This window comes from Anas acuta, chromosome 9 (genome assembly GCF_963932015.1).
Source record: "Anas acuta chromosome 9, bAnaAcu1.1, whole genome shotgun sequence".
NCBI lineage: Eukaryota > Metazoa > Chordata > Aves > Anseriformes > Anatidae > Anas > Anas acuta.
The window spans coordinates 21,770,826-21,793,870 of NC_088987.1; the positions used below are offsets into that span (position 1 = coordinate 21,770,826).

The following is a 23,045-nucleotide window of genomic DNA, read 5'->3' on the forward strand; positions in this document are numbered from 1 at the left end:
AACTCACCTTCAGCAGAGCCCCGATGAGGTCTTGTTCAGAGGGCTTTGATCACATTTTTCACATTTTCATCTTTTAGTCAGCCCCTGGTATCACAGTCTGGTTGTTCAATGGTAAAGACATCTCTAAAAGGTGACCTGAGCAGAAGTCCTTTCCTGAATAATTAGTTCTTCAAGGCTCTATCAGATTTAAAATGGAAACTACACTGCAGTATTTGTATGGGAAGACAGCTATCACCATCTGTTACTCCTTCAGCAACACTCCTGCACACATAAGTGGCCAAAAAAATTTCTCTCTCTCAGTCAATCCCAGCCAGCCAGCCCTTAACCACGGTTCTACAGCTGTAACATTCAGGCTCACGACTCCAAATCCCGTGCCTGCTAAAAGCAACCAGAGGCAAAAAGCTTCAGCTGACACACAGCACAGTTACAATTGCACCGCCAAGGATCAAGCCCTACTGTCAGGGACAGCCCCGTGAGCATCCCTAAACCACGGGGAAAGGCTGTGAACTCACTCCTCTCTGAAAAGCACTTGTGAAAGCGTTGACAGGCAACTGTCACAACAGCAATGCTATTAAAGATTAAGACCTGCAGAAAAGAAAGGAAAAGAAAGCCTTTATACCGATACATGGAAGAGCCAGCCACATTTTGAGGAAGATTCTTCTCATAATTTAAGACAATCCAAAACCAGACTGTCATACAACCCTGTATTTAGTACTGGTACCACGACTAAACAATTATTGTATTTCTAATGTTAGTGGAAAAAAGCATCATCAATTGAAGCTCTGCAGATACTGTACAGACACAGGCATTTTAGTAACAGCCACCAAATCTATTTTTAGCACTGATGGCCTAGCTAGATCCTTGATGAGCAATGGCAGGTAAGCTCTCCAGTCACCTCCCCCCTCATTACTTCAAAGCTTATGGGATTGGGGGAAAGTTTGTTTTTTTTTATGCAGTCAACTTCAGTGATTTTTTTTTTTTTTTTTTTTTTTTTTTTAAAAAAAAGCCTTGGAATTTAGTCATTTAATCAGGCTAAAACCAAGCCAATTCCTGTCCTCTTCCTTAGGACATCCTACCACTGAAAACAGACCGGCTTTGTATCTTAAAAGGCTGTAGAGAAGGGTGAAATTGGGGGCACATTATGAAAAATACTCAACTGAATTGCTATGAAATAAACACAACAATGTATTTGTTTAATACAGCTGGTCAAGAAATACTCTGGCAGCACCTTAATGATCTACAACCAATTTCTTGTGTTTCGACTCCAGCTCCGCATTTTGGGAAGCCCACCAAATGTATTTTTCAGTACCTATGGATAAAAACAACCTGACTGTCCCTCTCCCCCCAAAATATATTGAATTCAAACACATAGTTACAGCAGAGAAACTGTGTAATATGCGCATTGCAATGTTAGAAATAGAGTTTAATAAAACTCTGCGGTACAATGCACACTTCCAACCCATTCTGTGAGAACAGTGACGTCACTGAACTGCAATTTTAAATCTATTTTTGCAGCATACTCAGAAGAAGAAAAAAAGCTTTAGTTTAAGAACTGGAAGTTTCAATATAGTAACAATTTTTTATTGCATGATTAAAATTCATTTTTAAAAACAAATAGTGTGCGCTGGCTTCACTTTAATCTCCTGAAGTATGTACTTGTGATGGGAAGCCCTGGGGCTACAAATCCATCTATGATATTAACTGACAAAATATAATCCCAATGTGTTTCCCCAGAGGACAGCATTTAGTTCCAAAAATTGCCATTCCTGTACTCTAACACACTTGAGTTGTTTGTGTACACTAGATCCATTTATTTTAAATTTATTTTGTCTACATTTAGTGAAATAAAAACATCGCCCTGTACAATCCACCATCAGCAGTGAGTACAACAGCAAAAATTATTATACAGTTTATACACACTAAAATCTTTTCCTTTTTCCTATAAAGAAACCAGAACAAACCTAATCAATATAGAGTTTAATTTAGAAGAACTCAAATTACAGAAGGGAAAGCCAAACTTATTATGGTCTTTTCTGAACCCCCAGAAGTTCCTGATTCATGTTGTTCAAACAACAGTGAGTGCAGCTGGAAGAGTGAAACATGCTCAAGTTGTATTCTTGGGTCTTCAAAAAATTACCAAGTATTTAAATTAAACATGGCTAGTTAAAGAAACATCGGAAGCAGAGCAATATAACTGGGATTTTTGCCTTACCAGTTGTGTTTTTTTTTTAAAACCCAACTTATACAATGCGCGAAGTGCTAAGCAACACTACAGAAACACATTTACATCAACACTGAAGATCTGGGGAAATGAAATTCCAACAATTTTATTATTTTTTAATGAGCTGTATTTTCTAAATTTGTTTTTATTTTTCTGTTTTCATACAGTATTGAAAACAAACGCGGCACATTCACATTTTCCCAAAGAATTGTAAGGATGATCTCTACAGGGATAACGTTGAAAAGCCTGAAGCTCAATCAATTGATGTTGAAAACTCTCAAAAGGAGTAAAAGGCTTGATCTGAACGGTCTAGAACATGTATTGTAATTTAATAGAAGAGATGGTCGTCTTAATATTAATGATTTAAAAGAACTTCCCAGTTCATGCGAAGAGTATAGTCCAAGAATAAATCAAATTTTCTGAATGCATTTTATGCTACGTAAGTGTATACTTTGCGATCCTCAGGTGTTCGTGCCAAATATTCTCTCTCAATAAGTCCTTCAATACGTTTTTTAATAACAACTGGACTTGGTAAGAATCGGGCCTTCAGCTGCTGAGTTACCTAAAATGTAAGATCAAAAACAGTAACATAAGATCACAGTGCAAACAAGCTCGTTAAGTATCTTAACTGACCAAAATAATCATAAAATTGTACATAAGCAAGGCTGGCTACAACTATGAAGCAGAAAAAGCAGCCTGCACACTTCTGTCAGTTTTTTCCATCAGATGCTTGCTCCTTTTTGAGTATGAATCCAAGCATTGATGCTCAAAAAGGCCGTTATCACCTGAAAATCCTCTCAGTTTCACAACCGAAAGAGTTCAGGAGTGGAAAATGCATCCTATCTGCAAAGCTGTCAGAACTTAGGAAGTGAGAGCAGCAGGACTCTCCCTCTTCCTCACTAAGAGATCAAAACTCTCAAGCTTGGACCCAACAGTCAAGACCAGAACAGAAAATACCATCGAGTACAGTGGTTCTCATTGCCAATTGATATGTCAAGGAATGTGACGACATTTTCATGCCACTAAAGGGAAGAAGGAAAGTTAGATACACGTATGAATACACCCTAAACTGAAGGGTTTGGATTTAAATGCCTTTAGATGTACAGTGGGGGGGGGAGGGAAAAATGGATGGATTAAATATAGCATCTCTCAGAAGCCTTTCAGAAAGTGTTAGGGAGGATGGTGTAACTTTCATGAATTCAAAAGGAAGAACAAAAATAACTTCAAGTCCATATCAGAACTATGTACAAGCATACCTCTGCTACTAGCACATTGTGTTGCATCTTCTTTCTAGATTTCATTATCCGAACTATAGCAGCTTCTATCTCATGTTTTCTGTCATCATCTACTTTCTGCCTTGTTTCTTTCCTTTCTGGATCAGATTCTCCTTGTTTGGCAGCAACTTCAAGAAAAAAGAAAGAAACAGCAGAATTAATTTTAATTCCATTGTGCAAGTGTTAACTTCATTTATTTCATCCAGAATTCAAGTTATATTTTCCTGGGTTTTCACATTCTCAAATACATATAATTAATGAAAAGCAGCCCCAAGAACATATTAACTTTCTGGCATATTTTGATAGCAACTGACAAGATAACAATGTGTTACTTAATTACTGCTATGTTAAAATTTGAGCAGTACTCAAATCTGCTTACAGGCACTACCCAACCCCATGATTCCATTAAATATTCTTCTCTTTAGTATGGTGAATAATACGCTAATTAAAACAGAAAAAGGATTGAAAATTTACTTCACAAACCAATACTTAGAAATTTCTTCAGTCAGAAGAAATAGTTCAACACTTGTCTTCTTTGATTCAACTGCATTCTCTTTTGTATTCTGTTCTATTTATGCTTAATTTCTGCCCTTGTGTCTAGCTTTTCTTACCTCTTCGCCCAAGTATAAGCAATACGCTGCTATCACTGTCCTCCCTTCTCTTCTTCACTCAAAAGCCTCAAGTACTTATCCCTTTTAAGTAGATATAAGTAAGAAGACTTCTATTTGTTATGTTAAAACCACAAGTATCAAGTTTGCTTTAAACCCATCTTGAACCCCAAACCATATCCCCCATCCACAGAACTTTGTGCAGCGGAAGTAGAAAAGCAGCACTGACCCAAAGCTCCAACAGCTGTCACAGAACTTTGCTCAGTTCTGCCAGTGCTCTGACCACAGGGATCTGAACAACCTCATTTAGTCGCTGTGCTCTTGCTCACTAGAGAAATACTCCAAGTGTGGCAAATGGGTTGTGACCACAGCGCTTTGCATACATTTGAAGACAGTCTAGCTATCGCTTACACAGCAGGATACATATAGTTTAATTACTGGTACACACTACTGGATTTTACACACCTACATCCCTGGACACAGCGTGCTGTGCAGAAGCCCAGAGTTACATTACTTGCAACAAACAGCATGTGAATTACCAAGGCTGCACTCAAAACATATCTCAACTGCCCACAATGCAGTGTATTTTACGTACCAAGACCTACCAAGTCAGAAAATGTTTTCTTATGTACTAAAAATCAGGAAATTATTTTGCAAAACATTTTGAAGTGCATCTACAGCGATACTACAAACCAGAAACCATTTCTAGAGAGCCTCCTAGACAAAAGATACCAGATTACTTATGCACAGCATAAACCAGCACTTTGGTGAGCTAGTGAAGTGGTACCACACCGACTCCTTTCTCTCTGTTAACTTCCACTCAAATCATCACTCTAAGACATTTCAGCATTTGGTACATGCAAATAAACGTATCATGTGACAAAAATGCCACTCAATTTCACAGCAGTACAATAGCTTACACATCTGAGGCATTTTTTTTTTTTTTATAAAGTCGGTGGCCTGATATCTTTAATTTTATTATTTAATTTGAATTTCCCTTTTAAAAGAGAACTACAAATTTTGAAAAACAGTAAGTTCAATTATAACTTCCATACTCTTCTTATTTAAATTCTTGTTTTGATGCAACTACTCATCAAAGACAAAAAAATATTCCTTGCTTCCTTTTACTTCTATGGACATTGAGCCTGCAAAAAGAATTTTAGGCTTTAAGGCAGTCTGAGGGACAAGACAGCATATAAAGATCCACTTACCCGTCTGAATCTTGACTCTGTGTAGTTTAGACGTGAACTGATCATTCACTGTAAATATATGACCATTTTCTATTTCTTTTGACTTGGGCTCTTTCGTGAGAACACGTTGTGTTGGTTTGCCACAAGCAAGTGACTGAAGGGCTCTAACCAGTTCTCTTTCGGGGATATCAGTTTCTTGTTGAATTTCCTGAAGAAAAATATCCTGATCAGTTTACAGCCAGTGCAGAAATAAGCATCACATTTTACAAACAACAACGCTGACTACTTAAAAGGTCCATCTTCAAGCCTGCAAAATAGTAGTACTTTGACAGCTGTAGGGCTTGGCAGGTGAGAATTCATGAACAAAGTCTCAATGTGTACCAAGCAAAATAATCCACACGAATCAAAGTACAGTTACCATAAGCTGAAAACACACACAAAGAAAAGAATAACCAGCTGTTACATTTTACTATTTTTTTTTTTTTTATTTAAGAAAGCTGAAGGGATTTGTTCTCTGTCTCCAATAGTCACTGACCAGAATGAAATCAAAGCTTCTAAGGAACTCCGTCAGCGACAGAAAACACGTGCTGTTCACGAGCAGTTGTGATGAAGAACTGTGTAATTGCATTCTCAGTCAGCACCTCTGCTGAAAACAAGATCCTGACTAATGGACGCAAGCAAGGTCGTGTTTCACAGTAACAGAGAAGTGCTCCAGATTAGCTGCACCTCCTTTGTGAATAACCTGAAACAATTTATTTACAGCCCAGATGCCCTCAGCTGCAGCTTCTAGACGTGAAACACAGAAGAGTGCAAAGGTAAAAACTTTGTAGAAGGTCTTAATAAAACCAATTGACATAACTTTTTATACCTCCCTTAGCATTCTTAAGAATTCAGGTGAGAGACGTATGTTAGGTAAGTTGCCTGTTATCACAAGTCAGTAAGCAAAATACACTGGATGCAGAATGATCCTAGAATCATAGAACAGCTTGGGTTGGACGGGACCTTAAAGATCTCCTACTTCCAACCCTCCTGCCATGGGCAGGGATGCCACCCACTAGATCAGGTTGCCCAGGGCCTTGTACAACCTGGTTCTGAACACCTCCAGGGATTGGGCATCCACAGCTTCTCTGGATAAACTGATCCTGTGCCTCAACCACCCTCTGGGTGAAGAATTTCCTCCTCAGATCTAAGTCTCCCTTCTTTTAGTTTAAAACCATTCCCCCTTGTCCTATTTGCCTGAGCAAAAAGTTGCTCTCCATCTTTTTTAAAAGTCCCCTGTAAGTACTGAAAAGCTGCAGTGACATCTTAAAATTCTTCATGAGCAGGCCAACTCCTTCTGCTTCCTCAAATTTAATCCATTTACTGAGCTTCCATTCATTATAGACTTATCTGCATTTTCTTCTTTTTCATAGTTTTGAGTAAACCCCAAGCATCTCCTAATTCCACATTCTCATTCAGACTCTCAAGGGACCTCTAGCAGCTAAAGACTAAGCTACCAAACAGAAAACTAAGCATCACAGCCCTGTAACTGGCTACAAGAGCTGTCACTTGCCCAGCTTCCCCATCATCAGTTCTAGGAGCAGCATCCAGATATTCTGTTGTCCCCAGGAATTCCCCATTTTCATAGCACACAAGTCAAGTTGATGACCACCAAGCTAAAAACAGGTCCAAGAACTCCCAGTGTTTGAAGACTTGTAAAGAACTTGGGTTCTTTGAAGTTTGACTTTCTTGTCACTATACAACTAAGTTCTATTAAATGATGTTATTTCTTTTGTGTACTCACGTTAAAAAAAATAAAATCTGGTCTTTTGTGGTCATCCACCACTGACAACAGGCAGTAAGAACAATTGGAGTATACTGGCCTTTCACATTCAGCATCGATCAGATCTCAGCGAAGCTCAGGCAGAAAACAAGCCTTATTTTTCACCTATGGACCCAGTATTATATGTGCAATGCTGACTTCATGTAAAGTTATGCGAAGTTGCCTTTTTGCACGTGATTTTAAATTCTTTTGAATGAGTTTTGTAAAAATTCAGTAAGTCAAAAACGATCAGATCTCAGAATTTTTGATACCTACTGCTTTTGGATGATCGGGAAATCCTATCAATGTGCACCCACATTTTAATTATTTGCTATTATCAGCAACTTTAAGTTACTTGTGAAGAGACAAGTTACTTCATTTGTTGCTTTATGTTAAAAAATAGTCACCTTCACAGATTTTTACAGATTCAGCACACTGCAGTATTAAAAAAAATCCTTCAGATGGTCATATCAAAAAGTCTTACTGAAATGGATCAGCATAAACTCAACTAACCAAGGGAAAGCAGCACTCAGATTTTAGGACTTAGGTAAATGTAAAGCCTTGAGGCTATAAACCAAATCTAGCCTAGAAGAAAGATCATGCCTGCAATATGCAGGTTTCCAAACTCTGGTTTCTGATCACCAGCTAAAAGTAATCCTTTCAAAATTAAGTTGTTTTTACAATAAGTATATTCCTTGCTTGTGATGGAAAAAAATATAATTAAAAAACAAGGAGATAAAATGAAATTTGAGGTTTGACACTGAAGATCTTTATACTAACCACTTTGTATTTATTTTATTTCACACTGTAGCATTCCAATTCAGCCACCAATGCAAGCAAATAATTTCAGAATTTATAAGCAAGCTTAAAAATAAAAACCAAGAAAGAATTGCACTGCAATATAGTCCCCCAGAAGAAGGCAAAAAGTTCAACTTGTATAAAAATGTGTGGCTCTGAATATGAATGTGGATAACAGATGCTGCTGCACTCTTTTTCCTTCCGTCTGTGGCATATCATTTTTCTAGACACTTTTCTACATTTGATGTAACACAGTGGAAAATGTACAGTGGTTTCCCTTCCATCTCCAAAAATGCTTTATTTTAAAGACAATAATTGAGCTGTGCACAAGAGCAGTACCTATTACACAATTTCACTTGTAAAAACATTACTAAGTGAGCCTTATCTGGAGACTACAGAAGAGATTTTAGGCATGGCCTCTGTCCAGTTCTACACAAGAAGAAAGTTTCCTGATAGAAAGAAGAAGCGCAGAAGGAAATTAAAAGGAAAAAAGTCATGTTGTTGAAATTACGAGAAAAAGTCAAACTAAGATCTTTTATTTATACAGACTTCAACTCATAATTGTTCCAAAGTAGAGATCAGCAAGAGAGAAAACAGTCAAGTCAGTTTTAAGTGCTAACATCTCATTTTTGTTAGTATTCACCAGCTTGACTTCTACTACAGTGGCACCTATATTTCTTGTTTGTTAAGCCCAAAGATACAGTAAGTACCAAATATTTTCCCCTCATTTTTGACGAGGAAGATGTACATTTCACCCTTTAAAACATTGAGCTGTACTGTAAACTTGAGCAGAAAAAATGCTGAGTAATACGTGACACTTCATTAGAAGAAATTGAATTGAATGAAATGTGAGCAAGCTTTGAAGGCCTGTGTGAATATCCTTAGAGGTGAGTAAGGAAAAGCTAGGCCCATATGGCCACTGGTTCTTCTGCATACGTACACAAATCCTTACCATATAGCAATACAAGACCTGCATACATTTTTAGGAAGGAATTGTGCTATGTAACGATCCTTTTTCTGTAAAATCTTACGCATAATTTTTCATTATCCCATTTTACAATTATGGGTTAATGGCTGTTAGGGTTATTGTGATGCTCTTACCAAGTTTCTAATTAATAGAATTAACACAGAACACGAACAAAACAGCAAAGTCTACCCAAAAGCAAAACCAACTTCAAACTAAGTTGTCCAGATCTGAATTTGCAGAAACACTTGCGGATCAAAAATGCTTCCATGCTTACTCGAGCACTGCACAATGCACATCTCACATTATTGCCACAGTAAAAGCACTGGCTTGATATGACAAAGCAATAGGATATGCCCAGCACTCGGTAATTAATGATGGTATTCAATAATCAACGAACAAAGATAAAATTTTAATCCATCCTTAGGTTTTCATAAGCTTTTCTGGCTGGAGTTAAAGACAACTCCCACATACTTCTCCAAAGAAACCAAACAAAACAAGAGTGCCTTCTTAGTGTTTTAGTTACAGGGTGACACAATGAAACGACTTAAGAACACCTAAACAAGGGAAAAAACAAAACCCAAAAACTTGAGGACACAGCTCTCTACCATCTGCTCTAAGTAAAACGGACTATAATTTAGAGCACATATTTAAATGTATTTTTTCATGACACTACCAACTATTATTTATTCATATATAGATGAGCTCTGCTATTTATAAAGCCTGTAATTTTGTAAAATAATAGAGCTACCGGCCCAATTTCAACAAGGAAAAACAAGCTGTCAACCCAGCTGTTAAGTCCTCTTCCAGTTCAATATTCGGCAGCAGTACTCAGAGCTGTAATGCTCCTGTGATGCACTGCACAGCACACAGAACTTTCTGTCCCCCAAATAATCTTTTGCAAACTATGAGAAGTATTTAAGAGTCTCTTCGGAAACGCTGCCTTCCTCCCCCAACTGTTTAAAGAAACGTCCTGCATTAGTAGGCTGGGAGTATGCCAAAAAATCTGAAAAGCAAACTCCAAGCAAACAGGCAGGTGAGTACCACGCATGGCACAATCCAAAGCCAATGAAAAAAACTGAGAAACCCCTTAACTTCAAGCTGCACCCCTAACTGCTTTTCAAGGCTTCCAATGCTCTCTCAAACCAAAGAAAATATCTAGAACTGCTAATTGGCACATACTATTGTCTAACAATACAATGCTCAAGTCTCAAAGCACAGGATCCTCCTCCACTCCCAAAGCATTCTCCACCATTTTTCATCAGCTGATCATTTCAACCCTTCCCAGAAATGATCCTCCAGCCTCCCTGCTAGGGAGCTACATGGAACTTCCTCATTGTCTTTTCTGGTTCACCAGGTCAGAGAAGGAACGAGAGTTCTTTGATTAGCCCTACAGCTTGCTCTAGCTAGCCAAGTTAAGAACTTCAGTATTTAAAAAGCAAGGATACAAACCCATCTGCACCACTGGACCTCTAGATACGGTTCCTCAAGAAAAATGAGAAAGGAGAGCCACCTGCTGCATTCCAGTTACAGCTTTTCTATAGCTCAATGGTTGAGGAATTACCCCACTCACAACCCCCTTCAACTTTCCTGAAAACTTCTGTTCCCAGTATCGTCCCCCAGGAGTGTCTGCCAGACACAGCACTGGTGCTCATCTGCTCCTTTATTGGATAATATTTATATATTATGTGGGCCTGACCCACACTCCAGTGGAGAGACACCTGCTCTTCATATCTTTTAATGGAGAGGGCAAGAAGGCCTAAAGCAGTTATTTAAAAATCAGGTGAGAAAAACACAGTTCTTACCTCAAAGGTATATTTTTCTCTGTTGTTAAAGAGCATTAATATTGTCATTTGGAAAGTGGAGACTTGCAATATGTGCTTCCGCGTATTTGAGCCAGTTACTTGGGCACCTCCTACACCAACCTCTGAGCCATCTTCCTGTTTTAAAAACACAAAACTAGCGTTAAAATCGTTTTTCACTCTAAAATATGTTACCTCAGCAAGATGGAAGTTATATAAAACTTATCCTGGAGATCAGTCTACATAAGTGATAGAACTGCACGTGCCTGGTGGCATAACCAGAATCTCTCTCCAGGAGCTGTCTCATAATCAGAGTGGATTTTTTTTTTTTTTTTTTAACCTGAAGGCACCTCTGGATGTTGCATGGTCGAGCTCAAAGCCAGGCCATCTGGAACAAGATGCTCAGGGCTGTGTCCAGTCAAATATCAAGCACCTTTAAGGATGGAGACTCCACAGCCTCTCTGGGCACCTGTTCCATTACCTGAGCAACCTCCAGTTTTCTTACTCATATCATCATCAAAATCACCACAATGTCTGTCCTACAGTAATACAATTTTAACACCCTCACAAATGCATGTTATTTATATGTGGTATTGTATGAATTTTGTTCTAATTTCGCCTTGCCTTCTTTGTTCCCAAGCATCATGCCATTAACTGCGTCTAACTTAGCATTTTAGAACTGGTCTAAATCACTAGCATAACATTTTCTTGTATACCCAACTATTAGGCATTATACTTCTGTAAGCTATACTAAGATTTTCATGTTTGAAAAAATGTATATGTTGCTAGCATTCTGCACATGAAAAGCAGACTAGACATGGCTTACCAGTTCTTTTTCCACATTAACAGGAATTATTCTAAAGATAAACAAATTTCATTTCACTTTTGACTGATTTTGTGAAAAAAGTAACAGCCAAAAAATCAGAACACTGAGCTTCCTAAACGAAAAAAATATTACTATTTTTCCATGAGGTACTAAAAAGGATGATGGTAAGTGACCCATTAAAATCATATTCAGAAGGAAACGTGTCAAAACTGTTCCAAAGGAAGAATCAGACAAGGAAGGTGATGATGAAAGGCACCTTTTCCTTACATTATCAATGGGCAATCTTTTTTTATAAAATCAGTATCAATCAAGTTATCAGTCTTGATACTTTACCTTTTTAACTGGCCCATAGAAAGTGGCATTGAGATCTGCAGAACCCATATGATGCTGGAGTGTCAGCTGTCGCCCACTGTGTTTGGCTAAATAAAATCTGCAATACAAATTAATCAAAAATGTAATACATAGTTTACTTTCTGTATCTAGGAGGAAACTGCTTAACAGTACCTTAGTAGTTATGTAGACTTCCCAAAGCTATCAAGAAATCTTCTATCTCATGCTTTTTCAAAATACTGAACTAGAAATCAAATTAAAAACTCCCCAAATCTCTAGGCTAACAACGTGAATATTGCGTTCTCAATTTTCACATGCACTGAAGAAGAGCAGTGTGCTAACATGTCTGGACTTACAGATGCATTTTGCCATTAGAATTAAAGTTTAGAAAGTTTGCTCTTAAATCCTCTACCTAAAAGGCTGTTCTAATACATACCTTCTAAATATTTCAAAAGCATGTCTGGGAGCTGGAGGGATGTTGCACTTTGGTGTGGCTGACTGGGTAGGCCAGTAACCTGTTGTGAGGACCCGCACTGTAAGATCAACACCACCTAATGAGACCTACAAACAATTGGAAGAAAACATCCACTATTTTAAAAGAGGATCATTTCACTTTTTTTCTCTATCAGTGTAGGATATATAGAATTTTTACAGAGTAAGAAAAAAAAGGATATCTATTTACAAACAGTTTTCTTTCAACAATGGAAAAATCAAGTCAACGCTACCCAAACATACACCAAACGTCAGACAGTACAGCAAAAATCCTCCACGTTATTCTCCTGTGGCATTTAAGAGTGTATAGATACTATAAAAGCGTTAACCAAGAATGAAATACCTGTGTTCCTAAACATAACTTACAATATATGCAATATGTGTAACAGTTCCTTCTAGATAGGCTTTTACTACAGCAAAGCCAGGTTGCTAAAGACAAGTTGCTAAGTGTTTATAAATTTATTCTCTAGACACAAATAATAATACCGAATACCTGATGTTAAACAACAGCAAGCTCTTCCTGCCATTTGCCTCCACACTAAACAGTCACTCACTTTTACACACACAACCAACCCACTTTCCCTGAAGACAGCTTTTACCAACACTGGTTAGAAAACATAGATCCATGCTTGAGCTGTAGAATAAGTATAAAGCACTTCTGTTAGTAGGTGATAATCTTCTGGCTACCAGTGAGGCATGCATAGTCCTCAGTAAACCTAAACCTAACCCTCACTAAACCTAAACCTCAACTAAACCTAGCAATATGAAACTTAAACTCACTATTTTCAGCTCTAGGATGAGTAAGTAATACTTTCAAAGATCATGTATTATGAAAGACATGAAAAACAAAAGCATACTATATCCAACTTGTTATATATTATGACAAAGAAATACTCATACTGAAATCCCCTTGAATTGAATTTAGTTAAGGTTTAAGAGTATCAATTTGCAGAAGTACGGAGACCTATATAAAAGTAAAGACCTATATAAAGATTGTTCTGTAGCCAGCATTACTGCCATGCCTCTAATTTTGTCATGACCAATGTCATGAGGCTAGTAAGGGAAGTTCAAACAGCTATTTAGACACAGAAAACTAATCTGTAAGTCACCTAAAAAGAAGCTTCAAACAATTTTGACTCCAGCCAAAGGCTATCAATATAAATAGAAAGATAAAATAATTCTATCCAGAACTGAAGGCATCTTAGAAGAAGTGGGGACCATTCCCCGAGTTTTTTTGGTCTTGGCCAGACTGGAAATGCAGTGTAAGGATATAGGATCCAGCAGGAGACTTTGCAGGTAGGAGTATTTAGAGAAGAACAGATTTCTTACTTCTCTATGAGGCACTGCATACATTTGAAGTGTGTAAGTTGTTTAAAAATGAGTAGAATGGACTATTTCACACAGAATACTGTAACACCAGCGTGTTAGCAGTAGTATTTTTAAATATATAATTACTCTTAAATATTAACACTAATAGAAATACATACATGTCCATCATAAACAAATATTCCAGAAATGTCATTAAAAGGCAACGATGAGACTGAACAAAAGGCAGCCATAAGGCAAACTATTGGTTCCTTGTCAAGAAAGAGTTTCAAATAAGGTTTAGTAGAATAGCTGCTAACATTGTAACTTTACCTTATTAGCTACACATAGTTAAGTTGGAAAAATATACGTCATTTATTAACTCAGTATAAAACTGTCAGGTAAAGTACACGAATCCATAACACAAAAAATCTCACGTAGAAGTCTCATTCTACCTAAAAATGGAAATGCTTTAAGAATTTGCTCTTGAAATTCTTATTTTAACCATCCTAGAGAGAAAAAAATTCATTAGATTAGATTAGTACTGGAAGCAGTAGTAAGGATGCCCATCCACAAAGTCCTCTACACCTATATATTTGTGCCTCCACAACCTTTTCTGAAAGTACTTTGAGAACATTTCTGCCACTCGTGATGCTTCACAGTGTGCTGATGTGGTAGATTTCAGCTGACAGCTTCAAGACAACAAAAACTTCAGAACCCCTTGCACAATCAGAGTCACTGTACATTCGTGAACACTTTCCTGGCATTCAGATTGCTGAAGCTAATTCAAATATGCTTGACATACAGACTTACTTACCTGCAGCCAAGGAACTACTTGGCTATTTATTATAGATTATTCCAGTTTGAATGAGGCAGCACTTCTGCGTTTAACCAAAGCCACTGCAGCATCAGGAGTGCCCAGAGGGGGCCGGCAGGTGTCGGACCCCCACAGCAGGCACCCGGGGCGGGCAGGCGGCCGGAGCCCGCCCCCTGCCGGCCCGCAGCGGCTGGACTTGGAAACGCCTCGTCTGTCGCTATGAGAAACACTCAGAAATACCAACTGAGGATGCTAACCGGATCAGCGTGAGCATTCTAACGAAGAAAACTTCCAGCAGGGCACGTGGCCTTTTGGCCTTTGTACTGAAGTAAAAGGCTAAGTACGCAGCTGTGCTCTTACCCCGGTCGTCTGCAGATGTTGCCTGAACTCATCCATCGTCGTGTTTGAGATGCTCATGTCCCTGAACATGCCTTCCAGTTTAGATGTGAACTGACATCCGCATTCAGTCTAAAATACAAAAATTAAAAAACTTGTTGTGCCAGCATTATGAAAAGTGATCTTCCAATTCACCAATACTCTGAAAGGAAAGAGCTAGTTTATAAACCTCATAAAAATGCTAATTCTGTACATTTGGTAACCACGACCCTAATTACTTACAGAACTTATAGACAAAACAGCTACACCTCATTTATTCACATAAGGATTTAACTAATAATACACAAATTGAAGCTTTTCTTCCTTCTCCCTTCTCTCATTACTGTATTATGGTATGTTTTCAGTATTCCTAGCTCATCTTAAAAGCTTATCAGACCAAGGTAAATGCTTTCACCTCCTTTTTAGCATAATTCTGAACAGAAAAAATAAAAATCTGTGTATCAGGAAACAAATTATCTTAAGTATATATAAGTTTCAAGGTTTACTGCAGATTACCAAGTGAGATTACTAGATCTTTTTTAGGATCAGGGACATATGCATACATCAATACACGTGCACAAACGTGTATTTACTTCACGTATACCAGACTTTCTGCATATTTCTAGAATGGTTTTATGTATATGGTAAAGGCAAACATGTTACCTTCAGCATTCCAATCACTGGGCAAATTGTGAGAAAAGAACGCAGTCTCAGTCTATTTGTCTTGCATCTGTATGCCCTATACCTTCAGAATTACCAGATAAGATGTGGATAGGTAATTGGTAAAGAATACTGATAATTCGGAGAAATCTGATGCAAAGAGATTGTATTTAATTATTAAAATATGAGGGTCAAAACTGAGAGTCAGAAGTTTGATTCTAAGATCAAATCAGTCAGGTGCAGAAGCCCCCTAGGCACTTAACACGCCACTTAGAAAGAAGCTGCATTAGAAGTTGCTTCAAGGATTGTCAGCCTTCAGGGCTTTACCTTCTTAGGTCTAGGCCACTCTTATAATTTCATGTAAATTGAATGAAGAGAAATAAGGAAAATATATTTCTAGACATTGGCTATGGATTTTTTTTTTTTCAATTTATCTCAAACCATGTTTAATGAAGAAGGCACTGAGCGTTACCACTAGCCTGCAGGAGAAAGTAAAATTTAACAAAATTACATGCAATCAAAAGAAATCCACCGTCAATAACAGAAGATCGACAATACAGCACAACCTTGTCTTTAAGTCAAGAAGTTCTCTCTTTCATGGAAACGTTTTTGTTTTTTTTTTTTTAATTTATTTTGAAAAAAAAATGTTTGTCTTCAAGATTGCTCTCCAATCACAGGTACTTTCCAGTATTTCCTTCCTTTTATTTCCACATTATCTTTCAGAAAAAAAATTGTGTTTTCTTTTGGAGCTTTAAAAATCAAATCTGTATTTAACACCAAGATGGACTTTATGTATATATCCCTTATGTAAACCAAAGAAAGCATGTTTAAGAACTAAATGAAACAAGATATATATAGGTGTTACCTTACCTTTAATTTAGATATCATATTTTTCTCAGAGTCATCTGAAACGCTCTTGTTTGTGAGAAGTCTTCTTGCCAAGTGCTGTTTATAATACCGTTCAAAAACATCTTTCTCTTGCATAAACCTAAATAAAACCATTGCCTTATCCAAGATAGTTTCTACTTCTTGCTCTGTTAGCTGTAAAATAAATAATTTGCTGGTTTTAGTCTTCCAGTACAAATGTCCTCTACAAACAAGACACTTAAAGCAATTCACAGCAAGTATATGTCATAACAGTAGTCTGTAAAGAAACCAACATGTGAATAACAGAGCCACAAGAAGAGGGTTTGAACTCAATAAAAGGGAGAACATAGTAAGAGAAAAAAGCAAATGTGAGGGATTGAGAAGCAATGGATGGTTAAAATGCCTGGATAAATAGAGTGGAAGTTCCTGGATAAATATAAATTTTGAAGTAAAAAAAAAAAAAAACACAGCTAGAAATCACTATTAGCAGTATGAAAAGTTAGCTCAGAATGAAAAACTTTAAAATTTAAGGTTAATTTTGCAAAGCCTTATTAGTGCTACAACAAATAAAATGATCACTTATTTTTATAAATAGAATTTACTATTTCATTCCCAAAACCTAAGATGCATGCAATAATATTCATCTTATAGTCCTCTGACATGTAAAAAAACCTAAAGACTGTTTCCCCTAAAAAGGAGCTTAATTTGCAAGAGAAATTATTAGATATTGGGAATAACTACTGAACTATAAATATATTTAAGGCACTGAACAGGTTTCCAAGAGAACTGCATAATCTATTAATATTATTTTATTTTCAATGGAGTAACTGCCGGAAGTAATTTAAGTATAACAGCCTCAGAGATAAAGGACAAGCTACTAAACATCTATCTTGAGATATCCTTGTACCTAATGTAAGCTTAGCTTGAAAGTGTTAAGCGCTCAAATGTATTATACAGGGTTGCGTTTTTTTTTGTTGTTGTTGTTGTTTGCTTGTTTTCTAAAGGCAGTGTTGCCTTTTACCTTAATATAAAAAAAATTATCTCATAGAAATACCTTAGTTTAATCTGATCCAAGTTCACCAAGAAAAGAGTATGATCTTTTAATTTTATTTTATACTTACTCCCTTGACTCCTTTTTTCAGCTTATCATCAATAAATAATGAGAGGTACTCTGGAGACCTAGAGTTGAGGTTGAGGAAGTACTCAAAGTCACCCGCAATAGTTTGTTTGAAGAGTCGATCATTATTGAAAGATTCTTGCAGAAAGCGGTCAAACCTACTCTTCAAATCCAGTAAACCCTTTAAAAAAAAGAGTAGAACATTTTCACTGATTTGAAGTTGTATGCTGTAAAACAGTAACAACAGATGAAGTTGTAGAGAAGGCCGTATCTACAGTCATGAGTTTTGCAATGCTGTCTGCACTCTGCATTGTTTGAACCTATCTGAAATTTCATTTGTTTTTAAACGTCCATACTGTAATAAGTCTCTTGCTGTAATAGGAGGCTACTCAAAGATTAATTTTTAACCACCCTTTTTAAGCAGGCTGATTTACTGCATTTTAAATCAACTACTGGAAGGAGGATTTTTTGTACTTGTTAAGCCTTGTCTATGGTAAAATTGACAAAGTCACTATCCAAAATACAGGATATGAGAAGGAAGAGGTTAAGTACCCATTAACTGTATCTCTGGAGCTACTAACCAAGTTTAAGCAGAAAACACGCCACAAAAATAGGCCAAGTCTTTTTATTTTTTTTCTGCCTGCAGTTTCAATCCTGGGACACGTTCTGCATTATTTAGTCACATGTTTCTTACTGATCTTTAAGAATCACTGTGAACATACAAAAACTAGATACAAGCAAATGCTCTCCGGTTACCATAGTGTGAAGTTCACAGACCTGAACTGAACCATTTCTTTTGAGCTAAAGCATCAGATATTTGACATAATTTTTCAGGAGTGCACCATTTTAACCCAAAATTAAAACAACTTGGTGTAGAAAGTGAAAACATCTTAAAAGCACATAAGCATCCTGCTAAGCGTAAATGATACACAGTTTAGACATAACTAACACAGTATTCAAGGAGGAGGTACTGTGGGGTGGGGGTCAGAATTTCGCATAGGAGTTAAATTTATCGTGGACAACTACTGGCCACACAAACTAGGTTAAATGATCAGACTAAACAATCCTAGAGTCCTAGGTCTCCGAAGAGATTATATGTGGTTACTTAAAGAAGCCATTCAAGAATTACTCAAGGAAGAAGTAATGTTTCTTAGGAACTCACCATCTCACTTAAAGGAATGGTCTTTAGACAGGCTAATTAATGCGTATTAGAAATTTTAAATTCAAAGTAAATCCCACTATCTCTCTGTTTACCAAGGTTAGCTTATGTCTCCTCTCCAGGAGTACACGATCTGAACAACCTGGTGTTAAACAGGAGAAACTGTTAGTACCTTAAATTAAACAGCATTTCAACATCCCTTCAAATTATTGTAAGAAGTTTTAAATCTAATCCCCTGGCAATGCTTTTGCAATCATCTCACCAATGATGCTGAGGGTTTGGTGATACCACGTTGCAGAAGCAGCAGTAGACTATGAAGATTATACGTGTATTTTTTTTGGTACTGTAATACAGCTTCTCTGTCTTCTTACTGCTATTTAAGTTCTTGAAAGTTTCAGATGACCATGGTTGAGATGAGTAAGGTGGTTCCTCAATTCACAGGTATTTTTTCTCTTCTTCCATCGTGTCAATGGAAGTGGAGGCTGAACATGTTTGGGGGTTTAGCAGTAATCAAATTATCAATCCCTTCTTGAGGCTGTCTTCATGAGATGGTTGCAGTACATACTGATGGGCTGCAGATGAGCTCTGCCAGAGCACATAAAATATGGTTGTAAGTCTTCTTCAGCTTCATCAGGTATTCATCTTTGTGGCAGGAAACACTGATAGCATCTTTATAATTAAGAATTTCACTTTTTCAACTCGATTTCTTAAGGGACCCCTTTAGGTCTATCAGAATTTAAAGGGAGTGAAAACTTAAAATAATCCAGACACTTATTTTACACATTATTTGCGCCTTTTTTTAAAAAAAGAAATCATACCACCACAAAAACTTAACAGCTTGTAGTCAGTAAAAAAATAAAAAAATTCAAAGGGCATTTTCTCTTCTTTTTAGCAATCCTTGGAGAGGTGTTCCTTGTCCAAGCTAGGTAAGAAGTTTGCTTCAGCATTGCCAGAAAATTGATAATCCAATCAAAAGTGTTTCTATACTCAAATGGCTTCTTATTATAGTAACCAGTTCTAGTAAAGTTATTGATTGATGAAATAAAACAGCAGAGATAATAGTTATACAACATTAAATGCTTCTCCTAAGGACCAGACATAAGAACTGCAACTACACTTAAAAAGAAAACGTATTTAATGAATACACAAACATTTTTACATCAAGTATAAAACATCTTCAGTTATGAAACGTTTCCTTGAAGTTCAATGAACTCTAAAGAACATAAAACCATCTTCTCAGAGACAATGGAAGGCAAGAAAAGAAGACAAATGCTCCTGAAGCGTATTTTGTGATCTTAATAAATTAATGCTACACAACTTCTTAGTGAGATGGAGAACAACAAAGAAAACTTTTTAATATGCAGTAGTGCTCGTCTCTCAGGGAGACCAAGAATAAAGCTAAGTAATTTAACAAAGAGTGAGAGGTAAACGTTGTAAATCACAAAAATCTTGCTGTGAAGTACTGGATCAATAAACATCAATAGCTAAAGTTACAGAAAATTAAATGAAATAGATGCTACAAAGCTACTTGGCATACAGCGCAATATGAAAGCAAATACCATTTAGGATAAATCAAGAAGTTCCCAGGAGTTTATAATAATTAGCCTGAATATTTTAATAAGAGCAGCTACCAAAAACACAAATAATGAGCACAAGCACCCAAACAACTTATGTAAAAAAAGGAGTTCTAAACAACTGAGAACTCAACGCATGTACATCTTTAACAGAAGTATAAATGTAGCTTATTAAAAAACAACCACTTTTGAATCAATTTTAAGGTTTACTATATTAATCACGTTACTCTGGAGAACGTGGAAAAGACAGAAGAAAGTTAAAAATATTTCACTACCTGAATGTAGTCAACTGGATTCTTTCCTTCTCCCTCTTCAGAAACTAGTGCTTTGCCTTGCTCTCTCAAGTATGAGCTCATGCACTCGCACATTGTCTTCAGACCATTTGGCACACGGCTAAACAACTTATACATGCAAGCAAGATCTGCAAAGAAGAATGAGATACTATGCAGGACACTCTGCGTTCTGTACTTCTGTAACTCATTCATTTCATAGCAAAAAGAACAAACAGCAGAAGTTCTCCCACTTGAGCCATAAAAAGCATCTTGTAACAACAGCTCGGGCAGTTGAATCATCTGATGTCCCCTTTCCTTTACCCCTGAGAACATGCTGACTGCAGCAGCCACAGAAAATTAAATTAAAAACAAAGGTTGCATTCAGTTATCTAGTTGAGATTGTCTATAGTACGTCATCTGGTGTTGCTGATCCCCAGGCCCATTGCTTTAAAATATGGTGTGCTTGAGGCTTTGATAAAACTGTTTTGCAGTGGTATTTATGAACATATCTTTCAAGGTACCATCCCGCTATGAAATACTATGTTGAAACAAATAGGACAACACTAAGATGCTTGTTTCTGTAAAGCAAAAAAAATGGCACAAATACGAGTTTAATTCACATTTGTCTTACTGAATTTAATTCATTTTGTCCTGAAAGAATGCTCAACCACATAGATTGATACTGTTTTGTTTCATGTATCTAAAATTATGAGAAGTGACTTAACCTGACTTTCTAGAAGATACATCCATCCTTACACATCTCTTATGTACAATCTTATCTTCACAATGCAGCAAGTATTTCCTCTCTAGTATTTAACTAAATCAGATCAATGCCCATAAAAGTTAAATTAATTCTTGTATCTTACAAATACCCTTCACTATCCTTGTCCTCTCAGCCTGAAGCCTATCTCAACTAGCTATTAAAGAAAAAAAAGTTAAGTCTGTTAAGTCTTTCATTTTCAATAAAGAAATTCCCTTTTCTTAAAGCTAAGAGTTTTGCTCACTTTGTCTCTCTGACTACCACCTAGTGATTGTGAAGGTTCTTTAAGGAACAAAAGCCATTAATCTAAGCAGCAAGTCTGTTCCTTTTCTTACAGCTTTAGTATGAAGACTGATCTCTAAATATAGCTACTACAATCACTCTTCGTTATGATGCTTTAGAATCTTAAGTTCTCTTTCCGTAACTTCTGTTCAGTCACTGCCTGTCCCATATCACCCTGCACTGCAGAAAACCTTACCAGACTGACCCCTTCTTTTTCCAGCACTCAAAATGCTTTTCATCCCTTAAGAAAGGAACAGACAACTTCTTCCTGCAACAAAGCCTTTTCCCCAAGAATTGGCTGCGCAATACATTGATTAAATAAGTCATTTACTCTAGCGCTTTTCAAGCAACATGCTGTCTCTGACCCCCAAAGAACAAAAAGAAAAATCAAAACAAACAAACCACAATAAAACACTTCGAATTTTGAAAGCTACACACTGGAAACACAAAAGGAATAAAACAGCTCATGGAAAACAGGTAAAGATCAGTACAAAAGATGTGTACTTTCTTACTAAATACTTGACTTACCAAAAAAAACAGAAACAAGTTAAAAATACAGTCCCCGTCTTAAAAGCCTTGGAAGTACCATTCTCAGAAGTTTGCAAAAGAAGGTCACCAAAGCATTTTCACAATTACATAGGAACACGAACTTTAAGCTCAGTTTATCCTATGTTTAAATCCAATAAGCAATATTGTAAGCATTTCTGTCTCCCATATGATGGGGTCTTACCTTCTGTCTTCCCATTTTTCAGCATATGAACTAGCCCAGAGTTCTCCATCTCCACTATAGTTTTCATATGCTTGGAAATAAGTTCCCTCTCAACAACTTTCACAATCGGTTCTTCTGTTGATTTATCCAGACAATGCATCACCCGTTCTATTTCTTCATTAATTCTAGCTTCTACTTTCTTTATATATACAGAAGCACTGTTTTCAGCTAAAAATTTCTGACTTTCCATCTGTGATTAACACAAATTAACATTTTAGATACTTTTTAAGGGTGGAAAAAGGAAATGTACTGGTTATTTCAGATCAGCATTCATCAACAAGTTAATTCACACCCAGCATGTCTAACAAATGAGACTACTGTACCTCCAGGATTTACATACATACTTCACACAAAATAAAGGTTCTAGTACACTTATTGTGTTACATACATATGGGGGTACATGGAATATGGATACGGTACTTTTCATGCTAAAACAAACTAAACCAACCTAGTATCTCCAGTGACCCACAGGAATTTTAGCTACAGGTCAAAAGAAAACAGAAAAGTGGGGAGAGGGAAAAGGCAAAAATTCCTTTCAAATATCAGCTTGTGTTGTATTTATGAGCTGTGAGGATCAAGTTCTCATACTTGCTAAAGACAATGCTGATCACACTATTTCATATCAAATTGTTTTTGTCCACACTGGTCAGTGTAGTCTTCTAGAGAAAAGATATATATATATATATATATTTTTTTAAAGCCAGAGCTAAGGAATGAAACTCAAGGTCATTTCTAAATTTAATGTAGCACCAATAAAAAACAGAATGCAATGACTTCTGAAA

The 23,045-nt window shown here is 36.8% G+C and overlaps 1 protein-coding gene across 1 annotated transcript in view; it reads right to left on the bottom strand.

Moving 5' to 3' along the window:
* Positions 1 to 2,301: 2,301 nt before the first annotated feature.
* CUL3 (cullin 3) overlaps positions 2,302 to 23,045 on the bottom strand; it is a 53,385-nt gene continuing 32,641 nt past the window's right edge. Inside the window, exons 6-16 of the mRNA XM_068691672.1 lie at positions 22,225 to 22,453; positions 20,456 to 20,601; positions 17,452 to 17,628; positions 16,334 to 16,504; positions 14,789 to 14,896; positions 12,251 to 12,375; positions 11,818 to 11,914; positions 10,662 to 10,796; positions 5,315 to 5,501; positions 3,478 to 3,623; positions 2,302 to 2,783 (exon numbers count right to left, since the gene is read on the bottom strand). Of these exons, the coding sequence (XP_068547773.1) occupies positions 2,652 to 2,783; positions 3,478 to 3,623; positions 5,315 to 5,501; positions 10,662 to 10,796; positions 11,818 to 11,914; positions 12,251 to 12,375; positions 14,789 to 14,896; positions 16,334 to 16,504; positions 17,452 to 17,628; positions 20,456 to 20,601; positions 22,225 to 22,453 (1,653 nt within the window). The 3' untranslated portion in view covers positions 2,302 to 2,651. The remainder of the gene's footprint in view (positions 2,784 to 3,477; positions 3,624 to 5,314; positions 5,502 to 10,661; positions 10,797 to 11,817; positions 11,915 to 12,250; positions 12,376 to 14,788; positions 14,897 to 16,333; positions 16,505 to 17,451; positions 17,629 to 20,455; positions 20,602 to 22,224; positions 22,454 to 23,045) is intronic.